The sequence below is a fragment of the Rhagoletis zephyria genome, unplaced genomic scaffold, assembly GCF_001687245.7.
Source record: "Rhagoletis zephyria isolate East Lansing unplaced genomic scaffold, Rhagoletis_zephyria_1.1 Rzeph_scaffold_17638, whole genome shotgun sequence".
NCBI lineage: Eukaryota > Metazoa > Arthropoda > Insecta > Diptera > Tephritidae > Rhagoletis > Rhagoletis zephyria.
In genome coordinates this window covers 1-9,346 of record NW_016174699.1, presented here as the reverse complement: position 1 = coordinate 9,346, position 9,346 = coordinate 1, and the positions used below count along the sequence as shown (strand labels likewise).

Genomic DNA, 9,346 nt, shown 5'->3' with positions numbered 1-9,346 from the left:
AAAAAAATTCATTCTTACGACTTCTGCGTGAGCAAGAATGAGTAAGTTAGATAGTTGAACTAAAAGCAGCGCGAGTACTAACACGCATTGAGAAATTGTGCAATAGTTTTAGAACACGCCNAGTAAGTTAGATAGTTGAACTAAAAGCAGCGCGAGTACTAACACGCATTGGGAAATTGTGCAATAGTTTTAGAACACGCCAGTTTTTGTAATATTTCATATTGACGCTATTTTTATAAATATATGTCATTATATGTGCAATATGTGCTCGCTTTAACGCAATTTTCACAACTTGTATTTAATCGGTCAGTCAATGCCATGATTTAAAGAGTTAAAAGCACAATAATATTGCACAATCGAGTTTAGCCCAATAACGGATTTGGTATAGCGGTTCCATCGGCNTACTTTGCGTACTTTTCTACTACCATTTTCGAAACAAGGGATTGCATTCTTGCCCTTTCTCTGTCCTTCGTAAATGCAACCTTTTGTAAGGGAGTGTCAAAGCGCAGCTGTCAATAATTATCTAACCTTGTATTATTGAATCATGAGTTTTTGTAATATTTCATATTGACGCTATTTTTATAAATATATGTCATTATATGTGCAATATGTGCTCGCTTTAACGCAATTTTCACAACTTGTATTTAATCGGTCAGTCAATGCCATGATTTAAAGAGTTAAAAGCACAATAATATTGCACAATCGAGTTTAGCCCAATAACGGATTTGGTATAGCGGTTCCATCGGCAAAGACAGCCATTCGAAAACACATGTTGGATGCTGCCATACCTAAAAGTACGAGCAAATTTTTGCGAATATTAAAACGCGTACAAATCGGAAATCATTAGAGCGTTCTAACAAAGTTAAACTATATTAAGATTCGTTTTTCAAAAATAGATAAATGGAAGAAACGTTTAAGTTACCACATAATTAAAAAAGTTCTTCGCGCAAATAATGTAAACGGGAACTGTGGCAACTATGTTTTTGTGTTTGTGTTTTCATTTGCCAACAATTTGCAATATTTTAGGACGCCTATTTTTATTGATCATCACATTAGTTACATTTTGTAGTTTCTCAACATAATTCTGCAAATCGTTATAATGGCAAATAATCCAGCTGTAATTAAGCCTTCACCTGTCCGTACAGATGTAACAGTCGTTAATTAAATTAGAATGCTAACCTTATAACTTACATTCCCATAGATCGGCCCGTCCGACAAAACTCTGGAACGGCAATCATCGCCATCCTCAGAAGTGGATATCATAAAACGCAAATTCAGCGAAATAAATCTTGACGCTTCCAATAAAAATTTCGCCAGCAGTTGTTTAGATGAGACACTCAGTATCTATAACTTACTGGCAAGTGTAGGTTTAGAAAAGTATATGGACTTGTTTGCTGCACGAGGATTCGAATTAGAGCAATTTTTGGATTTATCTTATTTAGATTTGCAGTTATTAGGCATAGAAGATAGCAGACATCGCAACCACATCATGGAATTGATAAACGCGTTTCGATTTGATTAATCACCATATTGGAAATACATCTGTATATACATATTTAAGTTAGGTATGTTAATTCCGGGATCCCAGACTTTTTAAGTCCCGAAAATCCCGGTATTATTTGCCAAGAATCCCGGGATTTGTAATTTGCAATGGTGGCAATAATACAATGCCTTATGTTGGCCAGTTTTTCCTATATTTTTTTGTTTATCTAATATTTAATATTTTTATATATGTGGCTAATTATACAGGCAACTTTACGCACAAAAAGATAGGCCTAATATATGCAGTAAAATTGCATTCTTAGCTTTTTTCGTGACCATTAGATCCATTAAATTACAGGAGGATAAAGTTGCAAGTTGCAAGTGAGTAAAAGTAACGTTGATTTTTTATAATATTTTTGCTGGCGGTGTCACATTTTCTGCCAACTCATGTTCGACAATTTTTTATATGGAAGAAAATGCCCAGCATCGTTTAAAAAATTCCCAAAAATTAACGGTATTTTGTTACTGCATGAAACTTGCATAAAAATCCGTTCCTTCTAAAAATGTTGAGTAAAAAGTTTTAATTTTTTTGCATTTCTATAATTTTTGTACAAGTTTTAAAATTCGCATTTAAATGCAGTTAATTGTATATAAAATGAGGTAGACTTAAAAAAAAAATTAAATATTAAAAAAAGAAAAGAAATATAAATTAAACTGGTTGAAATAAGGCGTTTCTTTTATTTATTTCTTTTATTTTATTTATTATAAACTTCTTTCAGCCACACAATACAACTCAAAATTTGGCATTTTTCAAGTGCGGTTTAGAAATAAAAGAGACTTTGTATTTGGCGTTTTGGAAAATTTCGATCCGATCTGTACATCAGTCGGAGTATAATGTAAAATTTAATTGGAGACTATAATTAAGATAAAATACCATCAAGATGATATCATAATTTGATAATGAATAGTATAATAAAATTTTAAGAGCTCACAACTCGTTTTACGAACTATGTTCTAATTTGAAACTGGTTTGTAAAACAAGTTTAATATTGTACCATCTTTCGTTTTTATATATATCGTCGTTTAAAGTACAAAACCGCTTATCGTGATTCTGCAAAACCGCGTAACTGGCATTTTGCAAAACCGCGTATGTGTAGTTATAGAAATTATTTTCTAGAGCGTAAAAACACTCATATTTCAAAATGGTTCTCTTTTTTATAAAGCAATCGCATATCTGCCTAGTATACAGTTATGCAAAACCACGTAACTGACATTGGCTGCCAAAAATTGGATTTGCTCACACAAACACTTGGCTTAATCCTTATCCATTCGTCCTGCGATTGCTTTATAAAAAGGAGAACCATTTTGAAATATGCATGTTTTTACTCTCTAGAAAATAATTTATGCAACCTCACACGATATGTATGTATACTGCGTACCTAAGTATAATGAAAAGCAAAGTAGCTAATACTTAAATATCAGTTCTTCATCACGTTATAATTTAGCGTTATTATTAATGCTGTTATAAATTTATAGCCAAGGCGAATAAGTCCCACGATTTAAAATAACAGCTAGTTTTTATCGTTTTTATATTTTTGGAAACATTTAAATTGCATATTTTAAGAGTTAAGAACTTCAGTACACATCGTCGCCTGGGTAAAAGATTGTCGTATGCTAATTTCGGCAGGTTGTGGGAAATCGCGATTGAAGTTTGGAATGCAATTTCTTAAAAACGCGATGATATATTTTCTCCAAAGTTCCTGAAAATGTTACTGAATCACAAAATTTTTAAATTATTTAATTTTAAATGTTTATTGTTAATTAGTTTTGAGTTTATGAAGGATTTTCTTTTGTAAAATTTTGTCGTAAACGTCATTTGTCCACAATTTGGCAGCCACTTTGTATGAAATACGACAAAATGCGATCAAAATTTCTACTAAATCAACGACACTTTGTACTCAATATCTTGGAAGCTATAGGAGATATCCAAAAATAGAGAACATAACTTTTAAGATATTCATTAGCTTAATATGACGGCATCATTAACTAAATTTTTACTAAATTATCGAAAAAATTGTAGTCGATATCTGGGAAACTAAAAGAGATATCTTAAAACTGATAACACCAATCGAAAGACCTTATTTCATAATATATAACTGCATCTAGAACTAAAAATCGTCAAAATAGCGCTTACGACAATCTTTTACCCAGGCGACGACGTACATCCCTGTTCTGCAATCCGTGTCGGAATCGCATCGGAATCGGAATTCAATTCCGATACGGAATTGAAATGGTGTTCCAGTTAGAATCGAATCCGATTGTAAAAAAAAGGAACAAACCTCCTACTTGTCAATTGCCTTCTGAAGTGTCATACACGCGTACTTTTCCATTGGAACAATTTTGACAACTAATGCGCAATGTAAACGCGCCGTTACTCGGAAAAATGATCCCGTACTCCAAATTCCTCCAAAATCCTGTAAATGAGAGCGATTTTCGGAGAGTTGTATAGAGAATGAAGTTACAAGATATTATCCGAACTTTTTCTTCTGGTAAAATCATGAAAAGTGTCAAGCGATCACTGGCTTACGTTGTTACAGGGAAAATGCTTTTTTTTGTTCCCGTACTTCTTGTTGTTACTCACTTTTTACGCTCACTTCAGAGAGTAATTTTGTTGTTTGACATTTTTACATGATTTTACGCGAAAGGTATTGGATCAGAGATAGGTGGTCCCATACTAATTTGGTTTAAATCCGATCATTGGATCGTGAAGAAATTAATCTTAAAGTTTTATATGAGAGTTAAAGTCGGTTTTGTTTTTTTGCTTAAAAATTACTTGTTTGGCAATAAAATTTTTCGGTTACAAAATATTCGGTAGCGTGCAGGTTAGACCTGTTACCATGAACGAAAGACACAAGATCACGCCTTCCCGAAAGAAAGAAAAAAGTTATTTTGTAGCTGTTGAAATCTCGACGCCATCTTTGTTGGAAGAAGTAAACATACGAAGAGAACAAAAAAAAAAACCGTGTAATTGTTGAACGCATGAATAATCATTTTTATTATGCAAATTCTTTTATAAATCATGTCGTTGTGTTAAATTATTCTTTACCTTATGTGTACACACGTAGTCACAAGCGAAAATTAAGAAAATTGCAGTAAAAAACCACCACCAAATTGTAAACAACGAACTAATGTAAACAAACGGCTAATGTCAAAGTCGCCCAACTTTTTTCCTAAATGCGATTATAACGGGCTACTAAGAAGAGGGCGTGATCTTGTATTTTTGGTTCATGACCTGTTACACAGTCTTTGGTTCACCAGTATCGTTACCGAAATACTTGTATTTCTCCACAAGAACTTCCAGCTGTTTTAACACATTCGCCAGCCAATGCAAATTTATATCTCTGATCCAATACCTTTCGTGTAAAATCATGTAAAAATGTAAACAGCAGAAATTACTCTCTGAAGTGAGAGTAAAAATTGAGTAACAACAAAAAGTACGGGAACAAGAAAAAGTGAGAGTGAGCCAGAGAGTGTAAAAACAATCGCAACAAAAAGTAAAATAAACGTTTTAAAACGCACGTGCAACTGTTAAAAGTACAAATTGGTATCCACGGAGAAAACTCACAAAACATTCCGAAAATGTGCGAAGAACCATTCAATAAATATCATTTATGCAATTTCAACGAGCTTGTCGTAGAACAAGGTAGGTTCCTTCAATAAGTAGATAAATTAAATAAATTTTTTTTGGGAAATCATTCACATATGTACATGCATACGTTTGTACATATTTTTATTACCGACAGATTTGCCCACTGAATCACTACATCAGCTATGGTCTTGCAAATGGACAACAACGCGTTTACAAGCTATTTTAGATAATTGGTTTCAATATAAAAATGCGGAACCAAGCTTAGAGACTGCTGATACCTTACTCTGTCAGGTCGTAGAGTTGACTTTGGTGTTTGTACAAAACAATTTCACCGGACCATTTAAGCAATTAGAAGAATTTACGGTCTTTTTGCAAGCAAAGCAACTAAAAGAGTATGATCCCTTTATATGCTTAATGGAAAATGGCGAAGAGATAAATCCAAATGTAAAGCTTGGCGAATTATTAGTACTGGCGAAAGAAATTCTAAATTTTTTACGCCAAAGATGGCCAGAATCTTTGGTATGCATTATTTTGAGAATCAACATTAATTTATTAAAGCTATTTTAAACTTTGCTTTATTTTTATTTTACTTTTAGTATCTTCAATGGTGGTATATGCGTATCGTTCACATACAGCAGCAGGTAATTGACGAGCTTACTAACAATTTATATGAGGAGCTCAAAGTCGTTGCTGAGTTTTTGCTAAAAAATGTTGATAAAGCGCCCGAAAAAGAACTGCAAGCGTTGCTCTACTTGGAGGTGGCAAATGGTTATTTGCTATTTCATCGTTCACAAAAGTGCGATGAAACACTTGAGGAATTATGTCAGCGTTTGGGTATAGTTTTAAATATAGAAGGTATTTATTTGTATTTAAACCGTTTACTTCGTTTATTAAATAAAACAACATTAATTCTTATAAAAACAGGTTTACTTGGCTTACGCACAAAATTCCAGCAAAAGCCGCTTCCGCAACTTTGTTTGAAAGTGCAGCATTGTAACACGGAATTGCCTTCGGCGCAGGACACTAATAGCAAGACGAATCTACCCAAGTTACTGTTATTGGACGATGATACGCGACTTGAGCGTATACGCTTTATTGAACCCAAAGACAACGAGGTCATGACACTGCCAAGCGTTTTGCAGGCCCTAGTATTGGCAAGAGTGTAAGTATAGCACACCTAATGTTATACTTTGTACATATGCACATACTGTTCATTACAGCAAGCAACTTAAACGCTCGCAGCCAAAAGATCGACTAGCCGATGAAGAACTGGAGCCTTACATAAAAACGCTACTTTACCAGGAGCATGGTCCTCTACAAGTTCGTCAATCTGCCCTGCTGCTTAACTGTGTACAAGAGTCGAATCAACGACGCACTGTGGAGCGCAGTTGGAAGCAGTGCGAAGGCGCTGTAAAGCTTCTTGATAGTCATATATATACATTACCAGAACGCCTTTCATACGCATTCGCAGGTTTCCTGCAACCCAAGTGGCAAGTGCAAAGACAGCTATGCGAATTATTACTCTCGCTGGGTATGACAAAAACGGCACTAGACATATACCTACAAATACAAGCGTGGGCAGAGGTTATTCAATGTTATACAAAACTTGACTTGCGTCACAAAGCCGCAGAGATTATACAACAGGAATTGGCGAAGAAGCCTACAGTACTGCTGCATTGCTTGCTAGGTGATGCTATAGACGATCCAAATTGTTATGCTACTGCCTGGGAGTTCTCGAAACATACGAGCGGCAGGGCGCAAGCCCATTGGGGTTCTTATTATTTCCGTAAGGCTGAATATGCTGAGGCCATACCGCATTTAGAAAAATCTGTAGAGATCAATTCTTTACAAGAGAAGATATGGCTACGTTTGGGCTACGCAGCTATAAAACTAGAGCGGTGGGAGCTGGCCGTGCATGCCTATATAACCTACACACATATAGAGTCATTGGGTTTTGAGTCGTGGAATAACTTGGCAAAGGCACTGGTGAAGTTGGGAGATAAAAAGCGGGCACATAAGGTGCTAAGCGAATCATTGAAATGCAATTACAACAACTGGAAGGTATGGGAATAGCGTACGCGTTAAAGACGTATTAAAAGTTTAATTTTTCTCTAGGTCTGGGAAAATTTTATGATTGTCTCGGTTGATACGTGCAATTTGGAGGATGCCATGAATGCCTACAGTCGTCTCAGCGAGCTGAAAGATCGCTACCTTGACTTGGAAGTACTTTGTGTTACTATAGGCGCTATTTTAGAGGGTAAAGCTGACGCCAAGGGGCAGACTCAGGAACGTTTACGCAAGAAAGCTATAACGTTGTTGGCGCAACAATGTGTTAAACATGGAAATGAGCCGAAAGTATGGGAGTTAGCGGCACTGCTTGCTGTCACGCCGCTGAATACGGCACAAAAGTTGGTGAAATCAGTCAATGCGTATACCACAAAAGAGCTGGAATGGGCAACGAAGCAGCTATATGCGCTCAAAGTGATACAAATATGTCAGCAAGCATGTGAACTATCTTTGGAGGCAACCAATGAGCATACCCTGGAAGAAACTGAAGTAATGATAACCTCACAGTTAAATTCTGCTCGTCTTGCAGCACAGGCAGTGATACGCGCAACAGCGAAAGTTAATGAGAAGTGGCCCGAAAATGAAGCAGCCTTAGCTGAATTGAGGGAGAAAGTTGATTCGCTGACATTGAAGGTTAAAGAGCGTATGCATGTTAGTTGATATTTTTATATTAATTAGGGTAGCCAAAATTATTTTAAATAAAAAGTTTATTGCAAGTGACCACTACAAATATTTAAAATAAATTCAATTTGGTGGTTACCAAAACACGCACACACTGATCAAACGACCCGCACACAGCTAAGCCCAANTAAAGTTTATTGCAAGTGACCAATACAAATATTTAAAATAAATTCAATTTGGTGGTAACCAAAACACGCACACACTGATCAAACGACCCGCACACAGCTAAGCCCAACTTGTCTGGATGCCAGTCAAAGCTGTGCACTGGTTGCGAGGATACTGTTGAGGCGTGCAGCATATGCAGGGTGCCAGGAACTCCCATCTCAATGCTATCCCCATCGGCTTTGCGTCGCTTTTCCGGATACTCATATTGCCATAAACGTATCGAGCCAGTTCCACCACAAGAAACAAATACGTCACGATTCTGTGGTAAGTGACGTATAGCCCATACTGTCGATTTTGGACCAGTAATCACCCCATTGGAGCCCACGCTACGTCCAGCATTACGCTCTTCGACACAACTGAATCCTTTTGTTGGATGCTGGGTGCGCATATCATACACAAGTAGACCACCCTCCAGTGTGGTCACACCCATTTTATTAATTGGTATGTCGGCACGATCAAACTCGATGCCACATATACCATTTTTAAGCGTCGTTTCCCAACGCACAGCCAACTGCCGCAAGTCGAATAGCTTTAGGTCGCCATTGTCGTAGCCAGCTGCCACACATCTTTCATTATTATTGAAGCTATCGCCAAAAGCAACTGCCCAGCAGTCACGACGCTCACTACGATTAATGCCATCGCCTTTCACCGATTCTGGACTGATGTCGACAACCGGTGCTGAGCCCTGACGTATGTCCCACACTTTGACGGCGCCATCACGACTTCCGGTGACGATTTCCGGTGCGCCACAATCCACTTGTTTACCTCCAACTGCATCGATGGCATTTATAATGCTTTTATGCGCTTCTACGTTGTAGACTGGTAAATCAGGACGTTCTAAATCACTGAAAATATACGTTTGAGTATGTTTTTTCTATAAAAGACCCGCAATACTCACAGTACTTGCATGCGCCCTTCAAAGTCGCCTATAGCCATGTGCCGGTTTCGCAAGCTGGATGCGCCAAAAGTGCCACATTTAAATGCCGTCTTCTTAACGACCTCCTTGATTTTATCGGCTCTTGATTCATTGAGCTCATAAATTTGTAAAATACCATTGCTATTCGGTTTGGAGCCGAGTACTACAAATTTGGCAGAACATGGTATCCATTTCACATCGTATATGGTATAGTCGACATTCTGTTGGATGTGCTCAATCATCTGAGGCTTATCCATTTTGCTTGGAGGGGAATATATTTAGCGAAGTTTAGTTAAAGTTGTTTGTTCTATAAAAATCGTGCTAAATATTCATATAAATACGGTTTCTATGGTTATGAATGACGTTTAGTTTATTTACGAATGTGA

The 9,346-nt window shown here is 36.8% G+C and overlaps 3 protein-coding genes across 4 annotated transcripts; 2 read left to right on the top strand and 1 right to left on the bottom strand.

The window, feature by feature from the left end:
• Positions 1-742: 742 nt before the first annotated feature.
• Positions 743-1,913, top strand: LOC108379904 (uncharacterized). Of its 2 annotated transcripts, none has more exons than XM_017636268.1 (2): positions 743-1,135; positions 1,202-1,913. In XM_017636268.1, the coding sequence occupies exons 1-2, from the start codon at positions 1,100-1,102 to the stop codon at positions 1,520-1,522; spliced, it is 357 nt and encodes a 118-aa protein (XP_017491757.1). In that variant the 5' UTR covers positions 743-1,099; the 3' UTR covers positions 1,523-1,913. The 2 variants fall into 2 exon arrangements, with proteins under 2 accessions (XP_017491757.1, XP_017491756.1); XM_017636267.1 differs by having other exon boundaries at positions 743-1,147.
• A 3,092-nt stretch (positions 1,914-5,005) lies between these two features.
• Positions 5,006-7,942, top strand: LOC108379902 (tetratricopeptide repeat protein 27). The gene is made up of 6 exons (XM_017636265.1): positions 5,006-5,185; positions 5,286-5,650; positions 5,728-5,986; positions 6,056-6,293; positions 6,352-7,192; positions 7,247-7,942. The coding sequence occupies exons 1-6, from the start codon at positions 5,122-5,124 to the stop codon at positions 7,856-7,858; spliced, it is 2,379 nt and encodes a 792-aa protein (XP_017491754.1). The 5' UTR covers positions 5,006-5,121; the 3' UTR covers positions 7,859-7,942.
• A 73-nt stretch (positions 7,943-8,015) lies between these two features.
• Positions 8,016-9,337, bottom strand: Wdr92 (dynein axonemal assembly factor 10). The gene is made up of 2 exons (XM_017636266.1): positions 8,943-9,337; positions 8,016-8,889 (listed from the first exon to the last, which is right to left on the bottom strand). Exons 1-2 carry the CDS (start codon positions 9,215-9,217, stop codon positions 8,040-8,042), a joined length of 1,125 nt encoding a protein of 374 aa, XP_017491755.1. The 5' UTR covers positions 9,218-9,337; the 3' UTR covers positions 8,016-8,039.
• Between the last annotated feature and the right edge of the window lie 9 nt (positions 9,338-9,346).

Excerpts from the sequence above, each read along its gene's own strand:
- LOC108379904 (XM_017636267.1), top strand. The coding sequence starts at position 1,100 with ATGGCAAATAATCCAGCTGTAATTAAGCCTTCACCTGTCCGTACAGAT. Across the intron at positions 1,148-1,201 it reads CTTCACCTGTCCGTACAGAT|ATCGGCCCGTCCGACAAAAC; the intron begins GTAACAGTCGTT and ends ACATTCCCATAG.
- LOC108379902 (XM_017636265.1), top strand. The coding sequence starts at position 5,122 with ATGTGCGAAGAACCATTCAATAAATATCATTTATGCAATTTCAACGAG. Across the intron at positions 5,186-5,285 it reads CGAGCTTGTCGTAGAACAAG|ATTTGCCCACTGAATCACTA; the intron begins GTAGGTTCCTTC and ends TATTACCGACAG. Across the intron at positions 6,294-6,351 it reads GCCCTAGTATTGGCAAGAGT|CAAGCAACTTAAACGCTCGC; the intron begins GTAAGTATAGCA and ends TGTTCATTACAG.
- Wdr92 (XM_017636266.1), bottom strand. The coding sequence starts at position 9,217 with ATGGATAAGCCTCAGATGATTGAGCACATCCAACAGAATGTCGACTAT. Across the intron at positions 8,890-8,942 it reads GAAGGGCGCATGCAAGTACT|TGATTTAGAACGTCCTGATT; the intron begins GTGAGTATTGCG and ends GTATATTTTCAG.